At 34.5% G+C, this 23,654-nt stretch overlaps 1 protein-coding gene across 1 annotated transcript; it reads left to right on the top strand.

The window, feature by feature from the left end:
- The first annotated feature begins 22,248 nt into the window (after positions 1-22,248).
- Positions 22,249-23,401, top strand: LOC141401281 (U3 small nucleolar ribonucleoprotein protein IMP4). The gene is made up of 2 exons (XM_073981378.1): positions 22,249-22,533; positions 22,601-23,401. Exons 1-2 carry the CDS (start codon positions 22,350-22,352, stop codon positions 23,308-23,310), a joined length of 894 nt encoding a protein of 297 aa, XP_073837479.1. The 5' UTR covers positions 22,249-22,349; the 3' UTR covers positions 23,311-23,401.
- Positions 23,402-23,654: the final 253 nt, after the last annotated feature.

The raw sequence follows: 23,654 nt of genomic DNA, 5'->3' as shown, positions 1-23,654 counted from the left end.
TCAATTTTAAGATATATGCTCTGTTCCAGAACCTGCAAGAAGCTACTATTTTTTACTACGATAGCATTTTTCCCTTTATGTTATCGGAAAAAATAGTAAAAATTAGTAGATTCTTGCAGTTCTGGAACAGACCAATAGTGTTACAGCAGAAGTTTTTTGTTGGAACAATTCAGCGATGCATCTACCTTTATGATTGCATAATGTCAAAAACAGTACAAAATGTCAACCCTGCTTTTGACAGATTAGGCCATAAAAAGAAAAAAATTGTAATCAGCTGTTAGCTGTGGCCTACCTTTACTTTATTCTACCATGCATTATAGATTTTATATTATTGTGATTTGAGTTTGTATTTTAAATCACAGTAATGTTTTTGTCAACAAACATAACAATCAGTAGTGGAATTCTGTAACTCATTTTTCGAGTTACCGACAAATATCGGTAAAATTAAAATGCTTATAATTTCGCTAATTAACGATATTTTTCGGTAAGTAAACAACCAAAATAAAGCTGTTGCTAAATTCCGATAGCAACAGTGCTGTCAACTGTTATTGATACTTTTCATTCATAATTTTGCGTTTTAATGTTACCGATTTTTGTCGGTAATATGCCATTTAGATATGACAACATTAGCCGGATTTAGCGCATTATCAGGTTTTATTTGCTAAATCCAGCCAAAATCTACCAGATTTCCCATACAAAAATAAATCCTCCTATTGAGTGGATTTGTTTTAAATCTGGCATAAATCCTCGTATACAACTCTGTTTTTAGCAACATGTTGCTAGAAAATACAAAAAGTTGCAAGCTGGCACAAGAAACAAGGTAGATGCATCGGTGAATTGCTACTCTAAAAATAATTTAAAATGTAAAATGTGTAAACAAGGCAGAAAAATTAAATTTGTTTTGATGTACAAAGTTGATTTTAATCAACCAAGACTAATATTTATGATGTCTAAACGATAAAATAATTCGTTTATTTATTTTAGATGGGCAAACTGCCATAAAATAATAATTTATTTGCTCTTTAGTTAGTTATGCTACATAATGTGCTAACATTTTCAGTATTAAACAATAAATTTGTAATTTGACGTATGTTTTTTGAGACGAATTTAATTTACAACAAGTAAGAAAAGCGTTAAGTTCGGTCGGGCCGAACTTTTTATACCCTCCACCACAAATTTAAGCCATTTCGGTGGATTAATAAATAAAATACCGAAATTCGGAAGGTACCGTTCTATGGGGGCTATATGAAGGTGTGGACCTATACCTACAAATTTCTGGGGGAAAGTTTTATATGCCTAAAGAAGACTAAATACCAAATTTCAGCCATATCGGTGTGATATTGAGGCTAAAACGTTCAAAATATCGAAAATCGGGAGATTTTGTATTTTGGGGGCTATATCAACACGTGGACCTATATAAACATTTTATGGTAGAAATGTTTCTTAGCCTCTGGAAACACAAAATACAAAGTTACAACCGATTCTGTGGTCAAATGGGTCTAATACATTCAAAATATATTAAAATGACGCGTACTTTATAAGGGGTCTTATGTGGGGACTATACCAAAACGTGGACCTATATAACCCAACTTTGGTAGGAATGTTTTCTGGCCTCTGAAGACACAAAATACCAAATTACAACCAATTCTGTGGTCAAATGGGTCTAATACATTCAAAATATATTAAAATGACGCGTACTTTATATGGGGCCTTATATGGGGGCTATACCAAAACGTGGACCTATATATCCCAACTTTGGTAGGAATATTTTTTGGCCTCTGGAGACACAAAGTACCAAATTACAACCAATTCGGTGGTAAAATGGGCCAAATATCTTAAAAATTCCTTAAAACGACGACGCGTCACGCGTCATTTTGTATGGGGGCTATACGAAAGCGTGGACCTACATAGCCCGCTTTCAATACCAAAAGTCCTACGTAAATATAACATATTTTCCCAAAATTTCATCAACCTACGTCAATCCGTTCGGACGCTAGAGTGATTTCCACAGACGGACAGACGGACAGACAGACAGACGGACAGACGGACGGACATGGCTATATCGATGTAGAATTGCACGCTGATCAAGAATATATATACTTTGTGGGGTCTACAATGATTATTTCGAGTAGTTACAAACGTAGTGACAAACTTAATATACCCCCATCCTATGGTGGAGGGTATAAAAAATTCTTTTGACGTTTCACATTCGTTCAGATGGGCTGATACATCTACCTTGGTAATTGTGCTATGAACAAAAATCAGCTGACTGCCACTTAAATCCTCCAAAATGTATATCTAAATGCAATGAGATTTGTACTGGATTTATTAAATCCAGTCGAGGATTTATGGCTAGTCTAAATGAGCTATAACTTTCACTACAGCAGTAGTGCGATTCTGTAACTCCTTAACGACAGAATTAACAACGAATGTCGGTAGTTAACGATAATTTTCGGTAAGTGCTATTCTGTAACCAATTTTAACAATTTTTGTCGGTAAATTTTGTCGTTAATTACCGAAAATTATTGTTAAGTTAACAACCAAAAAAAAGTAGTTGTTAAGTCTTAACGACAGTAAATTATTGCAATATTTTGCTGAATTCTTTTAACAACGGCGTTTTATATGAACATATGCTATGTCAATAAAGACGGTACACAAGGTAAATTCCGCCTTATTGAGAAAAATCTTTTTAAGGCATTTACATAAGGGTTAAATATGTAGGATAACAGGGGGAAGCTTCGCCACTGTTGAGCTTTCGCCGGCGCCGATTTTATTGAAGCTGCATAAAGATCACCAAAGAGAAAGTTGTAGATCTTTGATTAACTCATAACTTTCCCTTGGAAGATCTACATGTAGCATCAATTAAATCGGAGCTGACGAAGGCCCAACATTGGCGAAGCTGCCCCATGCTACTACCCTACGTATGAAGACTGTGCTAACCTTTGTTTTACTTATTAAAGAGGAAAAACGTTAGCTAATGCTTCAAAAGAACTCAAGTGTGGTACTGCTATGTAAGACCTATACCAATGTCCTTAACACTATCTTTCTAGGAGGCGCGTGACGTGAATAAAATAGTACGTGACACGTGAAAAGTATTACTATAACCTACTTTGTTCTGTGATAATCTCATAGATTTAAACCCAGCATCACTAACAATCAGAATGCTAAACATGGCGTATAAGCATGGATTTTCGAACTTTTCATACTCTCCGCTATGAGACATTTCTTTTAATGTGGGCGTGAATTGAATATGTGAATATATAAACTCAAATGACGGTAACGTGAAGGGGCTTAAGTCATGTCAAATATCACAGCTGAATTTTGATACAGAGCGCCACAACCCAAAATATGATCCCAACTTTTAAATAAAAAATACAACTGCGCTTTTAAAAAGATTAATGGTGGTTTTATCACTTTTATTACTTTTAAATCACACACACAATAAAAACATCTTAAGAAATGCTTCATTACTGGCATCCGTAGCCATCCAAAAGACACACATTTGAGCCAAATTCCTTCAAAAATCTGAATTGTTTCCTTCTTAAACGCTTTATGTTTTGTACTCGCGACGAAATAATGTTTTCAGCTTCAAAATATATTTTAATTAATATTAAAATATAATATTTGACATTTCCTTCCAATCGATATTCGTCGGTATGAGTTAACGATTTCTACAATCGGTAACATAAAGTTACAGAATAGGACATTCGTTAACTCAACCGAATATTTTCGTTAACTACCGATGTCGGTTCGTTATTAAAAAAGTTACAGAATCGCACTACAGGTAGCCTTAGTGTTCAACTGTACATATAAACTGTGAGGGCTGCGCTTCTTTGCAAAGACAGTACACTCAGCGATCCCACTGAGGTGTCTTTGCATTTTCTTTTCTCCCTCACGTACACTGTGCGTGAACAAAAGCCATCAAAAACATATGGTCTGTACCAGTACTGCAAGAATCTACTAAGGGGTAGTTTACACTATATGTAAATGCCATATGACATGAAATTTTTTCATTATATAGTCGCTAATATGTGCAATATTGGGGATTTTCCTTACGCCATTTACTTTGTGCATCCACACCAGCAAAAATGTAATAAAATTACGTCTCCACATTGCCTGCGTGGGTAGATATGGAATGTTTTTATTTCGTGTCATATGACATTGATAGATAGAGTAAACTACCTCTAATTTCTACTATTTTTTTCGATAACATAAAGGAAAAAATGTTATCGTAGTAGCTTCTTGCAGGTTCTGGAACAGAGCAATTATTTTCTTGTTGCTTTTTACACCCTACACCACTATGAGGGGAGGGTATTATAAGTTAGGGGTACTTTACACGGTATGTTTTTTACATATGAGTTGTCACTTCTGCCATACAAAATGTATATGGAAAGTGACAACTCATATGTAAAAAACATATCGTGTAAAGTACCCATTAGTTTTGACCAAAAATTTGTAACGTATCGAAATAATGGTCTTAGACCCAAACTTATATATACCATACTGAATGTCTCGACGAGCTGAGTCGATCTGGCTATGAGTCCGTCCGTCTGTCCATCTAAACTTTGTAATCACGCTACAGGTCGCAATTTTGATCGGGATCATCACCAAATTTTGGATGTTGATGGGGGGTCCCGGAGGGAAGAAGCCTATTGATTTTGGTGATTGTCGGATAAAATTAAGGGGTCGGAATGGGCAAAAAACTATAGTATGGAGGGTATATTAAGTTTGTTTTTCTGTTTGTAATACATCAAACTAATCATTTGCAACCATATAAAGTATATATATTCTTGATCAGGATAACATTCTAAGGCGATCTAGCCATGCCCATCTGTCCGTCTGTTGTGATCACTCTAGCGTCCACAATAATTGAGTTAGAGCGCTAAATTTTTGCATCCTATTCCATAGGCAGGTCAAGTTCGAAAATAGGCCATATCGGACCACGTTTTGTTATAGGACCTATATATCGGTACCTCCCGATTTTCGGTATTTTGAGGATTTAAGCCACATTTAACAATTAAAGTACCCAGTGGCCAACAAATATCTTCACCAAAAAATTTCAACATTGGTCGACGTTTTGGTATAGGCCACATATAACGGTACGTCCCGATTTTCGGTATTTTAAGGATTTTAGCTACATTTTTGACCGAACTACCTGTAATTTAACATTTGAGGTTCACCGTTGTCACAAAACATCTCCACCAAAAATTGTCAACATCGGTCAATATTTTGGTATAGCCTCCATATAACGGTACCTCCCGATTTTCGGTATTTTGACGACTTGAGCTACCCGTCATTTCACTCTTGAGGTTCTTAGTGGTCACAAAATATCTCTATTAAAAATTGTGAATAGTCCCCATAAAACACTACCTCCCGATTTTCGGTATTTTGAAGATTTTAGGTAAAATTTTTAACCGAACTCCTGTAATTTGGCTGTTTAGGTTACTAGTGGTCATAAAAGATCTTCACCCAAAATTGTCAGTGGTAACAGAATTTCTCCGCTAAAAAATGTCAAGAGAGGTCCATGATTTGGTATAGCCCTCGATTTTCGGTATTTTGAGGATTTTAGCTACAATTTTTAATCGAAGTAGCTGTTATCTGCCGCTTGAAGTTCCTAGCGGTTACAACACCTCTCCACAAAAATTGTCAATATATTTATTTATTTATTTATTTATTTATTTCATTTTATGCAATATAAGCCTATAGGCCGATTAAAGTTCAATTGCATTTTGAACTACTATGGTAATTACAATTCATATAACTTAAAGTTTTTTTTTAGATAAAACTCTCTGGATAAGTATATGACAGGTTGAGAACTACTCCAAAAAATTTATAAATTTTACATTTAGTTTTTATTATATTTATATATAGATATTGAATTTAATCTATGAATATGAAGAAATTAAATAAAATAATGAGGTGACAGATAATAGACTACTCCAATATATGTAGGTCAATGTTTTGGTATAGCCCCCATATAACGGTACCTCCCGATTTACGGTATTTTGAGAATTTTAATAGGTCCACACTTTGATATAGTCCCATATAAAGGTGCCGCCCGATTGAAGACATTGCATTTTTTACCTTATTTAGGCATTTGGGGTATCCGTGGGCACAAAATATCTCCACCCACATTTTTCTACAGGAACTTCCGGTTTCCTAGCAAAATCGTGAAAACCTTAAAACACACTAAAAATGTGAACTTTGACCGCAATTTATTTAAAAATCACTTCGTCGATTTTTTCCCAGCTGTAAGCATGTTCCATATTAAGTTGGTCCAGGCGCACCGTGATGTTAGACATTAATTCCTTTATCTAACTGCTACTTTCATATAATTTGCATCAAGTGAAAGGTCAAGAGTCGGGTTTCAAGTCCCAATATGCCTCCAGAATTTAAACAACTAATTATAAGTTAAATTAGGATATTTTTCTCATAAAAGTTATGGTAAATTTTACATGCTAAGTATTATCCGATCATTACCAACAATTATTGGCACTATCCTTGACCAATACTATTACCTCGTGCAAACATTTGTCAGTATTGAACTATAACTGCGATCTCCAGCGTGATTAAGGTTACACTACCCATGCATATACTAGGCTGTATCTCCGTTATCTGACCACGTACATAATTAGCATCAATGGAAAGATGGTCAAGAGTTCCCCTTCAAAATATAACTTACGTGGATGGAACATATCTTCCGGGAATAAAGATATACGTCATTATACCAATTTTCTATCAATTTTTACAGAAAAGATCTGGTTAATTTAACCCGCTAAATATTATCTGATCATCACGTTAAATTGAAGCTACTTCCCTGTCGTAAACCCAAACCTTACATTAAATTTCGCGCCGATCAGACTACCATTGCGACCTATAGAACCGTTTCAAAATCGGAAAAATGTTCACGATCATCGCCAAAAACTATAGGGGTCTATTCTGGTCTGAACCCGACCTCCATTTCGTGAAGATTGTTCCATAATTGCGGCCTGTAGCATACTTTAAATTTGTAATGGACGGACAGACGGACGGACGCACGGCTGTCCGTCGATAGACCCTTATTAATAAAAAAGAATTTTTAACTGTAAAGTATTTGATGAGTGCTCCTTTTCCGAAAGGTACTCCTCTAAGTCCCTATTGACGGTATTCAGCAACCACCACATAGGAATCCATGGAAAACCTACTGGAACAAATTCACTTAACTAGGAAACAAAGCAACAAAAAAAATAACTTTTAATTTCATTTATCGAGCTATATGACCTTAGGAGATTACATTGAAAAATTGATATCTAGCGAAGTCCTACATACACATCAACAGCTATCAGCAACTCGCCTATAGGGACTCGTTTCAGCTCGCCAATAGAGACTCGCTTCAGCTCGCCTATAGGGACTCCTTAAAGATGGTGTTGAGACTAACAGAAATAAATCGTTTGTGTGGCGGTTGAGTCAAGTCATAATCGCTGCTGGTTTGGTCCTTATGGGCTATTGGGGTCGATGTTTAATTCAATTCGAAAATCGGGATTGGGCAAGCGAGGGTGTCTTCTTTCGAATTTCTTCATCTTGAAATTAATCTTAGGAAACAGGGTGATTAAGGTTTAATAAGACGTGCTCTGTTCCAGAACCTGCAAGAATCTACAAATTTTTACTACGATAACACTTTTTTCTTTATCATATCGAAAAAAATAGTAAAAATTAGTGGATTCTTGTAGTTCTGGAACAGAGCAACGATTTGTAAATGAGGTCGAAAAATTGTTTATAGACGTCACGAAGTTTTTTTTCGACTAGTGTTGAATGCACATGGCATTTGTTCTTTTTCTGTTATGCATTGGTGAACTTTCATTTTCACATGATAAATGTTCGCTATAATATTTCTTGATTTTACATATGTTTGTGTTGCATATGTACCTATGTAAATATGTATGTGCAATATGGGTTCAGGGTCTAAAATTTAAATTCGTAAAACACATGGTGGAATAAGAAGGTGTTACATCAAATCATACCAAACGTCAAATTTGATCACAATAATGCAGTGCTGTGAATTGCTTGTTTACAGCTCTGTTCCTTTACGTGCAAGAATCTTCAAGTTTTACAACTTTTTACTCGAAAAGCGTTCCTTTACTTCAGACGCCATACAATTCATATGGAAGCAGATTACAACTTTTGCTACTTTTGCCGGTTTTACCACTTTCAAAAGTAAAGGAACAGACCATACATTTTGTATGAGATTTTATTCACAATAATGCATTTTGACAACTATTCTGAAAATCAGCTGTTTTTGGCGCTGTACCTTCTTATTCATGGTTTAATTAGAAAGGTTAGCTAAAGCTATCTGTCAGTTTAATTTTTTTCTTTCGAATGTTCCTAAAACTTCAAAATTATATACACAATCTGTGTATGTGTCTGTGCTGTTTGAAAAATATGCCAAACGATTTTAAAAACAATCAAATTTAATGATTTTTAAAATCGTTTTTAGAATATTTCTATGGAAGAAATTCTTCAGCTTTGCATTGAAACAATCATTTCATCACTTCCACAATTCGATTATGTGGAGAAACTTTGACAATTCATTAATTTTTCGCGTTTTTTTATAAAATATATTGTAAACAAACCCACTTGTTGCTTTTGTGTTTAGTAATTTTGACGTTGTAGGAATTCAGGAAAACCCAGGTTCTATAGCATGGTAGAACAAGAAAAGGTAGCAGCAATACCCAGCTGACTGAATTGGGTTGTAGTGTTAGTGTCAAATTTCATATGACATTTTATACATTCATTTCTATTTCGATGTACATTAGGGACATATATTTTTTGAGAAAAAAAATATATCATTCGGAAAAAACCATTTCCCAGAAAGACTTCTTCATATCAATGATATGTAACCTCCTCCAAGTTCAAACGATAAACCGCGCAGTAAATCACCGCTTGTAGAGGCGATACAACGTTTGTTAATATGTGAGGTATTTTGTTAAAATTTAAAAAAAATAAAGCCCTAATAAATATGTGCTTCTTTGATTTCTAAAACAAAACATTGAAACAGCTTCTCCTTTTTCTATGAATTTCCAGCGACCCCAAACTTTTCTGCAGGAATTCTACTTTCTGCGAGAATTTATGCATTTAGTGGAATGATGTGGAACCATAAAAATTGAAAATGTAACGAATTTTCATTCATGTTTTCCAAAATATTCAACCAAATGTGAAAAATTATTAGTTTTTTAAATTCCAATAATTTATAGACATTTCCTTGTTTTGTTTACAAATACAACTGGCAGTAACGTTACAAACAAAAACAAATTCCTTTGTGGTTGTTGTTCGAGTTGTATTTGTTGTAGTATTAACTTTACCTTGTATTTGTTCTACCATGGTTCTATAGTTTGTTTTCATCTAGATCTACCTCTTTACTTATACCATGTTCTTATTGTGCCATGCTAAAACATTAAAGATATAATTGGCGTACGAGGACCCCAACTATGACACAATTATAAAGATACAACGCAACAACAGCTGATTATGAAACTATATGCAAAAATACACTATTGTGAATAAAATCACATACAAAAGGTAAACAAGCAATTCAGAGTAATGCGTTATTGTGAACAAATTTGATGTTTGGTATGGTAAATGGCAGAATTATGGTTATTGATGTAACACCTTCTTATTCCACCATGACCCCAACCCATCAGAAAAGGTCACACAGGATCTATTGGACGAGCTGGGGAGTATATGCTTGATAATCCTTGGATGCGACGCGAATGTGGGAACATATACATATATGTATTTATATGATATAACCCTCACCATCATGAACTACTCTGATCTAAAGAATTGGAGTGTTCCTTCTCTGATTACAGGGTAAATCTATATACTTGGAGTTGAACAGAGCCCCATACAAATCCAGGAGATTTGTGAGAAGACAATAGTTTGCACACAATTGATGAAGTCGAGAGAGCTGTGAATTCCCTAACCAATACTCACTTGACATGCTATGAAGACTCATGTCCAATTACCTATCCGGGGATGAAGTCTCAATCGATTCGGTGGAATAAAATGTTAAAAGCAGAAAACATTAGCTTCATTCCAGTACTTTTTTAATGATAAACGTGTCAAAAGAGATAACTGTCGAAAATGAGTTCAACACACACATTTTTCCAAAATGTACGGGAACGAAAAAATGGCTGGAACGTCAAAAAATCTGGAACAAATGTCAAAGTCGGCGTGTCAGCGAATCAGAAGCCGACAAACATGTTGCACATTTTTGCTCGCTCATATTTGTCGTGTAAAAAGTTCCTAAAGAGAAAGCTATTCAGCGCCATTTTTGTTCAAAGAGAAGTGAACATTTTGCAACTTTTTTGGTGTACGGGAACGCATTTCGGGGAAAAATGTGCAAAATGTGTTAAATGTGTAAAAACTTTCTAGTTCTGGAACGAAGCTATTGTCAGTTTTGAATGTCGATATTTCGCAGTTATCGATAACTGTCCAACCGTCCAGCAACCACAAAACATTCTTCGGTTGCATGATGAATGACAAAAATGAACGGTCACACTAGCAAGCACCAACTAATCTTCGGAAAGCAGCTAGGATATCCTACAATAAAGTCAGTAAGACCAAACTCTATACTGAAAATCAGAGAAATCAAGAAACCAAAGAGGAATTTTTGGATCAGTTTAAGTTAGTATATCGTCACCTGAAATATCCAAAGACGTAACCCTTTGGACACTTCAGATGACGATATGGAGGTAGTAAGTGCCCAGGCTCAGCCAGCTTAAATCCATAGGTAAGCGGAACGACGGTTTGTTGACTAACTCTGAATATACTATCAGGAGTTCACTTCCTCGGTTGTGCGAACCTTGATTGGCAACTGCCTTCGGCAAGTAATAATCAATCAAATAAGTTGGAATCGATTAATGAGATTCTGAAAAACACAATTATTAATTTGCACACAGGAGAGAGTGCCGCGAAGAAAACTTTCAACGGAGACACACCGCAAGGTGGGGTTTTCTAACCTCTACTCTGGCTTCTGGTGATAAAGGAAATACTTGTGTGTTTCAATCTCTAGCACCAAACAGCCTGTGACTTTTCTTAATAAGTCTAGGACATCGACAGAGAAGGTGCTCGATTATTTCAGTCTCATCTCGTCTTCACATAACCTAAAGTACTCAATATTGTTGTCCTCACACTTGCTTTTCACAGATCTTAAACGGCAGTGTGCCCAGTAACGACCCCTACAAAAATTCTGATCTCTGGCTAGGTATGCAGTTTTACTTGCATTCAGGTTCGCCTTTCCAGATCAGGTTTCCCACAGTAGCACTTGTTGAGTTTGTCGCGGCCTGAAGACTAAAGCCCTCGGCACATACGGTCCGTTTAGTGACTCGTTGGGACACGCGTTGTCCCAAAACAGTTAAATTATGTTTAACTTTAATGCGTCAGCCATGTTGTTATTTTTCAAAAAAAACTTGTTTTCACTTACACTTTTTGTTGTAACGCAACGCTCAACGCACCGTATGTGCCGAGCGCTTAAAATTTTGGTCTTGATTGTTCATCAACTATTTCATTTCCCTCAACATTACCTAGGTAACCAATAAAATTTAATAATTCTACCACAAGTTTTTAAATAAAGTCTAAATTTTTTTAGATTTTATGGTGAAGAACTCTAGTGTCGGACAGCCAGGCTAATCTGGCTATCTACATATACCGTGGCCACTCTACCTGCAAACTATGTCATTCCCACTAACAGCTCCAAATCTTTTAGGACTACAAAATCTTGTGCCTGCAGGGTGCGGAACCAATGGCACCTCTACCCGAAGTACAGTTCTTCCTTACAATTCCTTATATAGTTTGTGCTCTCGCTATCCATCGTGATCTTCATCACAGTTTCTGCAAATCTTGTAAGTAGCTGAACAATTTCACTTACTGGTCTGTAGTAGAGTTGTGTAGTACCGGAACGAAATAGTTCATTGGAACTATTCCGACACTGGAACGATCGGAACGATATCCGATTCGTTCGTTTATATAGTTCCTTCGTTCATCTCGTTCCTTTTGTTCATCTTGTTTTATTCGCTCATCTCGCTCTTTTTGTTCAACAGAATCATACGTTCTTGTCGTGGTTATTGTAATTTTGTTTTGTTTGTTATTGCCAATGCGTGTGTTTGTGTATGTGAAAGGGTGTGCGTTTAACTATCGACATGGAGGGAAATACAAAAGATTTTCAATTAAAAGTAAAGTGCGCGTTCTCGTAAAAAATGCAAACCTTTCAAACTTAAAATTACAAAAAATGACAATATTTAAGGGGTTTTAAGAGATCATAAATTGCTTCACATATCTTTTATGTTATTCCTTTTGTAATGAAACGAAAATTCGTACATTAATGCTCTGTTCCAGAACCTGCAAGAAGCTACTATTTTTTACTACTATAGCATTTTTTCCTTTATGTTATCGAAAAAAATAGTAAAAATTAGCAGATTCTTGCAGTACTGGAACAGACCATAAGAAAGCGCATAAATTTTGTATGTAAATTTAAAAATAATGTATAAAAGTGTTTTCATTCATTTAAAATGAAAAGAACGACGGAACTTTACACAAAATGGCATGTGAACGTACGATTGAACAAAAGGAGCGATTTAACCAAGAGACGATTGAGTTACAGCGTTAAATGAAAGAAGGAACTACAGTGCCCGGCATAATTATTTTGACAAGTTTGAAACAAATATGTGTTTGGTTTTTTACCGTATTAGTCTTCTACAAAAATATGAAAAAATATTCTGGCTAATCCTTTACTAAAGTACTTAAATTTAGTAATAAATTTAATCAATTCAAATATACCCTTGCACTTTTGTAATGGAAATAAAATTTCACTGCGTGGCATAAGTATTTTGACAAAATCGTTCTATTGATTTTTAGACCTCAACAATTAAAAATTTCTTATTTATATTTTTGATTATTATTAGTTACGGTAAAAACAATATATTTCACACACACCTGTACCATTATGGACCCATTTACGGACCTATATTTCAAGGATATAGGGATAATAAAGAGATTTATCATTAAACAATATTTTCGATGGCTTTTCCCCATTATCTCGGAATATTTTGCGGATTTTGACCTTTTTATGATAGTAAGAAGATTTTTTTCTCTTACAAATGTGATATTTGAAGGAAATATCTTTAAGTTTGAACCGAAATACGGTCCAAACGTGCTCCACAAAATCCAGCCAATGAATACATAACACTTCGATCAGTTTACTACCATGTTGTAATGAAAGATCGTTCAAAATGCCAAAATATTCATTATCGTCTACAGCAGTAACGATAAAAATTAAATATCGCAGTATTTTAAACAGTGGATCAGACTATTCTGATGCCTGTCAGCATTTGGGCACGGAAATAGCATCACAAGGACATTTATTTCATAAAGATACCCAATTTTTTTGTTGTTTTTTGACTCAAGCTCACTGGAAAGGGTATTTAAAGATGAATTTTGTTCAAATAGATTTTTATCAGTCCACAATATGCTCTGCCACAATGATTGTGGGGGGTAAATGATTTTTATTGAAAATTCTTGTATCTATCTCTTATCATTCTTGTATCTATCTCTTATTTGTTCTAATGTCTAGAGGTTCTAGTCTTAACAGAGAACTTGTTTTGACATCTAAATTAATCAGAAGATGATGATTTGTGCGCATAAGTAAGATTAGATTTGTAATTCTGCTCTATTTAGCGGAGAGCAACTTCGGTAATTTCACATTTTCTGCCAAGATCGTGCATATTTACAGCGCTTTTAATATTTTGATATTTATTCCTTACAAAATAAACAGATAACTGCAACAATATCTAATCATTACTTACATTTATCACCGAAACTGTAATTTTAAATTTCGTTACATCTTTTGACACAAGCATTCCCTATTTTAATTTAAAATCTAGTACTGTCAAGTATGTTTTTACTTAAATGCTAAAAATTTAGCAAAAGCAATTGATTTTGGTACCAAAAGGTACGATTAAGTACCAAAATTAACATAATTATGACGTGTCAAAATACTTATGCCGTTTTGCTTTTGCCTCCTTATTTAAACATTCGCCTACCTAAACAGATATTAATTTGGAATTTCGTTTATCCATTAATGTTTATTTAGCTGAGAGGTCAAAGAAAAGCCCTAAGCTCTTAATATCCCGTTTTATAAATGCTGACAATAATTATATGCCTTTTAAGGCAAATGTAGATTTTGTCAAAATAATTATGCCGGGCACTGTATATGGAACGAAGGAACGACATTAAGGAACTAGTTCCTTTTGTTAAAAGGAACGAGAAAGATCGAACCGTCCACTGAACTAGATTGCCCAACTCTAGTCTGTAGGCTATGATTCTGCTTGCGAAGCAGCATCAACCATCCATCACTGCATCCAACGCAAAATGCGTCAATGCCATTCATTGTCTGGATGAGGAAATTGTTGCACTGCGTTTACACATGACAGGACAGTTGAGTTCATGTATTGATTGTCAAGAACCCAATACTTGCCTGTGTGACGTAGGCGTCCCGACAACTGCAAATATTGTAACATTATGAATGAAAATCGTCGATTTGTTTTTGTTTTGCCTTCACATATTTTGTTTTGTTCATATTCTTTTGTTTTCAACACATTTCAATTATCATATCACTTCTTTTTTACAAAAATGTCAAAAATGTGTTAACCCTATTGTCTGTGAAAAAATGATGGACAGCTGGAAGACAGCCGATAAATGCAAAGACATAAATACAACAAGATAAGACATTTTTTTGCTATCATTCTTCAGTGAATGGCTTTTGAATTTAACATAATGTTATATCACGATATGGTGATATAACATTTTTTTCTTTTATACATTTTTGCGTATTTAACCGAATTTACCGATCCAATTGACATAGAATTATTCTTGAATAGATCCTTGAATTCATAAATTTCGTTTCTGATACCATTACATGAAATGTTCCTCCTTGGTTGCGATTTTGAATTAACTGCAACCTGTTAAGGTTAATGTTTCTATACAAAGTTTCGTAAACATTTTTTTGTTGCATGCATTTTGTCTAGTCTTAGTTGTATTTATGTCTTTGATAAATGTATGTATGTGTTAATAAATCGGAGTTGTATTTGAAGACTAACTGTCTGGTGTAAACGCCTAGTTAGATTTCCATCCTAACAATTCATAATCTTAACGTGCATTTGGATCGTCGTAGCACCATCTCCTCAATTCTTCCTGCTCAGTATTTCCTGATATACAGCGTCAATTGTCTTCCCCACCATTGATCCATTTTTAAAGCGATTATATTTCATTGTCCAATGTTATTGCTGTGATTGTCATTGAGGTCACAAGTCTTGCGGGTGGCATTTCAAGCGGCAAATAACAACCACATGTAGTTGCTTTTGCAGTAGTTGATATCACCAAATCACGAATAAAAATACCGTGCGAAATTTTTTTGTCGATTCGGCGAGAATATTCCATAATTAAGTGATTCTAGTAGCTTTCAACGTTTCAAAATATTTGCTGGGGCTGACTTTCTTTGACTAGTCTCATATGCTGTTTATATTAGAGGTTTTTGCAGGGTTAACCTTCTTTATAAGGATTTGTTTGAAATATAAGCAATGGAATTGACATTTAAAACCCAGTCGGTTTGTTAAATCCGGTTATATATAAATGGGGTATTATTGAAATTTTAAATTTTGTTGTAAATAACGGGTTCTCTTCCCTACACTCAGAAAACATCTGTTTTCAGATAGAATATGGCAACACAACTATTGTTAATGGCTATATCACACCATATGCTTTTTCTCATGTATGTTGTCACTTTAGCTACACTAATATACAGGCCAGCTGATGTCATACATGTGAAAAAGCATATGGTGTGATATAGCCACGATCAGTTTTGACTGTCGATTTTTCGAAAATATCGATAAATGTCAAACTGTCCAGCAACCACAAAATATTTTGTGGTTGCCTGATGACCAATGAACGGAAACAAACAAAACGATTCCCGTACCAATCACACAAAGCCACAAACTTTTCAGCTTCTCTGAATCGTTTCATTCTCACAACCAAAACAAAAACACAAACTTTTCAATGTAAAAAGATAGAAACCGTACGATTGCTGTATTGGAACTTCGGCTATGCTTTGCCGAGTTGTTTAATTCACCACCGAAACAAAAAGTATTTTTGGGAAACGTTTCCCGTGCATATTGTCAATGACACACTCAGACACACGCACATGTGATTGCTTAACAACCCTATAAGTTAGCATCAGCATACCACAGAATTTTATTAACCACCAATCAGCATACCACAGTGAATTTTATCAACCACCAAACGTTTTTGATTTATTCACATGTGTTTAGTACTATTCCGTTTTCTATCTGCTCTTGTGGAGTTGAGTACTTTTCGCTTTTCGTTTTGTTTGCACTCACGAATGTAATCAAAACAAAACTAAACAGCGAGCTCGGCCAACGTGGGTTATGTTTCGTTTTGTATTGTTCCTATGGAAAATACGAAACGAAACGATTGGAAATGTTATTTAAAGTATTTTTACGTACGCTGCTGATGACTGACAAAAATGAACGGCCACACTGTCAAGCAACCGATTATTTAAGCAAAACTGACAGTCAAATCTGATCGTGTGTACCCCACTTAAAACCGCCAAGTCAACAATCTATTGGTCTGTTCCAGTACTGCAAGAATCTACTAATTTTTACTATTTTTTTCGATAACATAAAGGAAAAGTTGTTATCGTAGTAAAAAGTAGTAGCCAAGGTACATTTATAGAAGGTAGAAGTGACAATCAGCTGTATTCTTACTTTTTTTGTAAATTTAGTTTTCAAAATGTAATAGGGTCTACTCATGAAATTTGAAACTTCGAAATTTGCTACCATAAAATACTTGGTCTGTTCCAGTACTGCAAGAATCTACTAATTTTTACTATTTTTTCCGATAACATAAAGGAAAAAATGTTATCATAGTAAAAAATAGTAACTTCTTGCAGGTTCTGGAACAGAGCAACTGTTTTTCTTCTTAAACTTGTTGTAAAAATAACCTACGACAGTTCTGAATGCTTTATTTTTACATTGTCATTCAAATTTGTTCTATTTTGGAAGATTTTCAAAATGTGTTTATGTTTTCCCTGAGAAAATTTTTGGAACGACCCTATTATTCAATATTTTCTTTGACAATTAATTTTCAATACCAACAATGTTGTTTTTGTAAATTTGTTAGTTGTTGTAATTCATGCACATACCTTCTATAAATTTACCTTGGTAGTAGCTTCTTGCAGGTTCTGGAACAAAGCATATGGTAGAGATATTTTCGATATTTCATTTTAAAAAATCGATTGCTATTGATATTATCGTTAATTTATCATCACCATTAATTGAGAAATGAAAATTGGGAAATGTCTATGCTTTTGTTGACATTTTGCACAAATAGTTGACAGAAATATAAAGAAGAAAAAACAATTTCTCTTATTGAACAAAAATACAGGTTACTTTTCTGAAAACTTTGTACGTGTGAATACTGACTTGCTTTCTCCCGCCCACAAAACCGAAAAACCGCGAAATTTTCTATTTATTTCAATGAATTTTAGGTTAGGGGTTTTAATTCGATAATATCGATAGACAAAACTATGTGTCAATATTGACTTTTTTTAAAAATAATCGATATTATCGATAGTGCCATAGATTTTTTGCCAACTCTAATCTATGGGCAAACTCCAAAATAAATCACAAGATAATCGATTATGCGATTTTCCCTCCAGACAAAAGTCGACTACGATTTTTAAGTGGGGTTCAGACGATCAGTTTTGACTGACAGCTTTGCTCAAATAATCGGTTGCTTGCCAGTGTGGTCGTTCATTTTTGTCAGTCATCAGGCAACCACAAAATTTTTTGTGAATGTTGGACAGTCAGCTGTTGGTTGTTTGTTTGTTTGACCGTGTGAACGAAACAACGTCAGTCAAGGAATAAATTAGCAGAGTAAATATCAAATAAAAGTTAAAAAAGTCGTGTGTTTTTATTAATTTGATTGATTATTATTGCAAATAAGAGATAAAAATAGCAGAAAAAATCTTTTCCTTCATTTTAATATCGGCCAAGCAAAAAATTGCAAACAAAACGACAAACATGGACAACGAAAATGAATTTTTAAAAGAATTTTTCGTTGCTACGAAATGCAAAGATGCCTCTGGGACATAACCAGTCCAGAATATATGATGCGCGACATTAAAACAAAAGCATATGGAGAACTACTAAATGTTATGAAGAAATACAAGAAGGATTGTTCTATTGACGGGGTCAAGAAGAAAATAAACGTAATCCGCTCATCGTACAGAAGGGAATTGAAAAAAAATCTGAATCTTCTGGAGCTGGAGTGGACAGCGCTTGGCTCAGAATCTCGAATTTCTTTTAAAATATTCACATGTGAATATTGTTTTCGGGAGGCTATCCATTTTTTTACCCATTTCCTTCTTCTTGTCACTTTATTTTCTTCCTCTAAAAGCGGAATGATCAAAAATGCACATCCAATCTTTTTGTCATCCATATTTATTAATAAAAGTTGTTATTTATATGATTTTATAGATACACATAGCCCAGAAAGTCTGCGTTCACCTTACTACTTTTCAAAAACGATGCTAAAACTTCAAAAAAAAAAGGTGAATGAAATCAGTTTTTCTTTCATAAATATTTTATTTGCACTCTTTACTACCAGAATAAAAAGAAAAATTCCTGAAAATATATTAAGTTTGTCTGGTTACTTTCCCAGCAAGAATTGTCCAGCAAGAACTTTCTCAGAGAGTAAGGGGTTTTTATTCTCTTTTGCTAGAAAATTTTAAAAAGTAAACAGACACCTTCCCAGCAATAACCAGCAAGCAATCAGCTGACTTGCCAAAACAGAGCAATTTGTCCGCCAACAAAGGAAGAAAACACGTTGTATTTTATTAAAAATAAAAAAAGAAAATGAAACAAAAAAGTATTTTTCCACTTTACAAATTTGTTCTCCATAAAACAATACAATTAGACTATGTTATTTCCACAATAAAATTGTTTTTAATGTTCACAAACATAAATCAACAAAAAACTAAAAACAGCTGATTGATTGTTTTCAGGAAGAAAAAGAGCTTGCAAGTGCTTGCTAGAAGAAATTTGTCCAGCAAGAATTTGCAAGCTCTCAGTGAAAGAACTGTCAAAATGTCTCTCTCGAATCGCTCTCTTTTGCTGGTTTTTTGTGTTAACAGACGACTTCCAGTAACAATTGGTACAAATTGTTACAAATTTTAGGGTAACCAGACACAGCTATTGTTATTACGAAGATAACGGCAAAAAAGTGTTACAACTGCTGAACTAGAGCCCAAAAAGTCTGCGTTCACTTTGTATGTTGCAATAATACCGTTAGTTTTTTTTGAATTTTTTTTGCAGTTTTCTCCCATTTTTAATCAATATTGTCACAACTGGTCATTCTGTGAGGTCGTTTGCACACTTAACTTAAAAAAGTAAAATATTTCAAGAATGGAAAACAAGGACAAAGAAATTGGCATCGATAAAAGGAAAATTCTAGGTAAATTATGGAAAAAGCTATTGAAATATTGGCGAAACTGTAGGTGGAACATATTAGGCTATACATAGAGTGATAACTAACTATAAAAATATCGAAATTTTGAAGACAATGCCCAGATCTGGACGGTCAAAGCTCAGTTTTGGACGGTCAAAAATATTATCAGAATGGGAAGAGCGTAACATAACTAATATAGTTAAAACAGACAGTCCGATAATTACTTCAAAAATCGTTGAAAATGTGAAAATGGCATCCAAAAAAAGTATTTGTGCATAAACCGCCAGAAAAATACTGCATAAAGCTGGGTATCATGGTATAGTCGTACGGCGAAAGCCGTACATATCACTAGTGAACAGGCAGAGGCATATTGAATTTGCTAATGAATACATAAACAAGCCTCCGAGTATTCCGGAATCAAGTCATATTTTCGGCCGAAAGCGTGTTGTATATGTTTGCAATGAAAGGACTTCAAACTGTTTAGAGAGAACTCGAACAGCGCTTGAAAAACAAAATCTTGTTTTACACTGTAAAAAATGGCGAGGTTGCTGTTTTGGTTTGGGGTGTGTAGCAGCTTCTGGAGTGGGCCAACTTGTATTTATTGAATCGACAATGGACAAGTATGGTTACCTAAACATCATGATGCGCAATTTGAACCAAAATGCAGAAGAACTACGAAATTTTGGTTGCAACAACATAAAGTTTCAAAGCATACTGCTGAGATTGTAAGGTTTTGGCTCCTATGTAATGCCCAGATCTGGGTTTTGACGTAAAAATTCTGGTTTGTTTATAGTTAATTATCACTCTATGTATGGACTAATATGTTCCACCTACAGTTTCGCCAATATTTCGATAGCTTTTTCCATAATTTACCTAGAATTTTCCTTTTATCGATGCCAATTTCTTTGTCCTTGTTTTCCATTCTTGAAATATTTTACTTTTTTAAGTTAAGTGTGCAAACGACCTCACAGATGCTCTGTTCCAGAACCTGCAAGAAGCTACTATTTTTTACTACGATAACATTTTTTCCTTTATGTTATCGGAAAAAATGGTAAAAATTAGTAGATTCTTGCAGTTCGGGAACAGACTAAGAATGACCAGTTGTGACAATATTGATTAAAAATGGGAGAAAACTGCAAAAAAATCAAAAAAACTAACGGTATTATTGCAACATACAAAGTGAACGCAGACATTTTGGGGCTCTAATTTAGCGGTTGTAACACTTTTTTACAGTTATCTTCGTAATAATAATATATTTTCAAGAATTTTTCTTTTTATTCTGGTAGCAAAGAGTGCCAATAACATATTTATGAAAGAAAAACTGATCTCATTTACCGATTTATTAAAGTTTTAGCATCATTTTTGAAAAGTAGTACGGTGAACGCAGACTTTCTGGGCTATGTGTATGTGAACACAGTAATTTTTCAACTTGACTGTTGGTTTGTCATCCAACTTGAATGACTGTTTGGCCGCTACGAACAGCACAACAAAACTGAAGCAATCGATATTTGACCAAATGCTGTCAGTCAAAATTGATCGTCTGAACCCCACTTTAGACTTTTGAATAGTGCTGGCAAAAAATCGATGGTACTATCGATAATATTGATTATTTTTTAAAAAATTCAATATCGATAGATAGTTCTGCCTATCGATATTATCGGAATAAAACCCCTAACCAAAATATCATTGAAATAAATAGAAATTTCGCTGCATTTTTGTTTTGTGTGTGTGAGAAAGTAAGACCGTAGTCACACGTACACATTTTTCGGAAAATTAAAATGTATTTTTTATATTTTTACATTTCTGTGAACTACTTGTGCAAAATGTCAAGAAAAGCATTGACATTTCCGCCATTTTTATCTCCAAATTAATGGTGATGACAACTTAACGTTAATATCGATAGCAAACGATTTTTTGAAATGAATTATCGAAAATATCTAAAGTGGGGTACACACGATCAGTTTTGACTGTCAGTTTTGCTCAAATAATCGGTTGCTTGCCAGTGTGGCCGTTCACTTTTGTCAGTCATCAGGCAAATATTTTGTGGTTGCTGGACGGTTGGACAGTTATCGATAATTCCGAAAAATCGACAGTCAAAACTGATCGTGTGTACCCCGCTAAATGTAGGGAAAACCGATAGTTTGCCAGCTCTACTTTTTGGTATGTTCCAGTACTGCACATTTCTACACATTTTTACTATTTTTTTCGATAACATAAAGGAAAAATCGGTTATCGGAGTAAAAATGTGTAGAAATGTGTAGTACTGGAACAGACCATTTGTCTGCAAGAAGTCGATTACTAGGCGTTTACACCAGACAGTTTGTCTTCAAATACAACTCTGATTTACTAACACATACATACATTTGTCGTTTGTCTCCCAGTTGTCTTTCATTTTTTCACAGACAGTAGGGTCGACAAATTTTTGACATTTTTGTGAAAAAGAAGTGAGATGATAATTCAAATGGGCTGAAACAAAAGAATATGTACAAAAACAAAATATGTGAACGGAAAACGAAAAGGAATCGATGATTTTCATTCATAATTTTACAACTGTTTTTGAAGTTGTCTGGACGCCTACGTCACACAGGCGAGTTTTGGGTTTTTGACAATCAATACATGAACTCAACTGTCCTGTCATATGTAAACGCAGGGTTAATCAAAAGTCGACTTACCTATCCCTAGCGCACATGTTTTCCTATTTGTCATATTTGTTTTGAAATACAAAACTAACATCAAACACTGAATCAAAATTAAATTATATTAAAATTATATATTAAAAATAATATTTAAAAATGTTACGCAGACAAGCCAGACTTAGAAGAGAATACCTTTTTGAAAAGGCAAAAGAAGGTCGAAGACATAGAACCGAAGAGAAGAAACAAAAGTTGATCAACAGTTTGACCAACAACAAGACCATACATCCAAGTCTGCAAAAGGAGGCAATAAACATACAGGAGAAACTAAAATACAGTTTGGGTAAGATGGAATGGTAAGAGAAAGTCATCATTGATTTATTTAACACGTGATTCTTTTCCCTTTTCAGACCAAGAAAATCCCAATGTGGATGATGAATATCGTTATGCTGGCAGTGAAGATCCCAAAATTATGATTACCACCTCCCACGAGCCATCGGCCCGATTGAAAATGTTTGTAAAAGAATTGCGACTCATATTTCCCAATGCTCAACGCATGAACAGAGGTAAATACGAGTTGAAGCAGCTGATACATGCGTGTCGGGCAAATGATGTCACCGATTTCATTATTGTCCATGAACATCGTGGTGTTCCTGATAGTTTGGTCATCTGCCATTTACCCTATGGACCAACGGCATTCTTTAATATCTCCGGTGTTGTAATGCGTCACGACATTCCCGATATCGGACCAATGAGTGAACAAAAACCCCACTTGATTTTCCACAATTTCAAAACCGATTTGGGTAAACGCACAATGACCATATTGAAATATTTATTCCCTGTTCCAAAGGAAGATTCAAAACGTGTCATTACCTTTGCCAATCATGATGATTATATTGCCTTTAGGCATCATACATATCAGTATGTAAATAAGGAATTGGAAATGAAAGAAGTTGGTCCGCGGTTCCAATTGAAATTATATCAAATTAAACTTGGCACTCTGGATGAGATACAAGCAGCCAATACTGAATGGGTATTACGGCCGTACATGAATACATCGATGAAGAGGAGATTTTTATCCGATGATGATGGTTGGTGTCAAGATGAAGCTGAGGTGTAGTAGAGTTGATGAATAGTTTTTTACGATATGGAAATATATATTTTTTAAATAAAAGATACATATGTTAATAGTGTTAAATTAAGGAGAAAAAGCAGTGGTTTTTAATAACTTGTTATTACCAATATTATACGAAACCTGCAAGAATCTACAGTGTTTTTTACTACGATAACAGTTTTTCCCTTACGATATAGAAAAAATACTAAAAATTAGTAGTTCTGAAATGATTATTTAGAAAGTCTTTTTCAAAAAAATCCCATTGTTGTTGTTTTAATATTTTAAAACAACTAATTAAATTGTGGAAAAAGATTGGCATTGTTTTTGGATATTCTCCACCGAAGTTATTT

The sequence above is a fragment of the Musca autumnalis genome, unplaced genomic scaffold (genome assembly GCF_047663935.1).
Source record: "Musca autumnalis isolate F117 unplaced genomic scaffold, ASM4766393v1 scaffold_4, whole genome shotgun sequence".
Classification (NCBI taxonomy): Eukaryota; Metazoa; Arthropoda; class Insecta; order Diptera; family Muscidae; genus Musca; species Musca autumnalis.
Note: the sequence above shows the minus strand (reverse complement) of the source record. Positions and strands in the feature narration are given on the sequence as shown.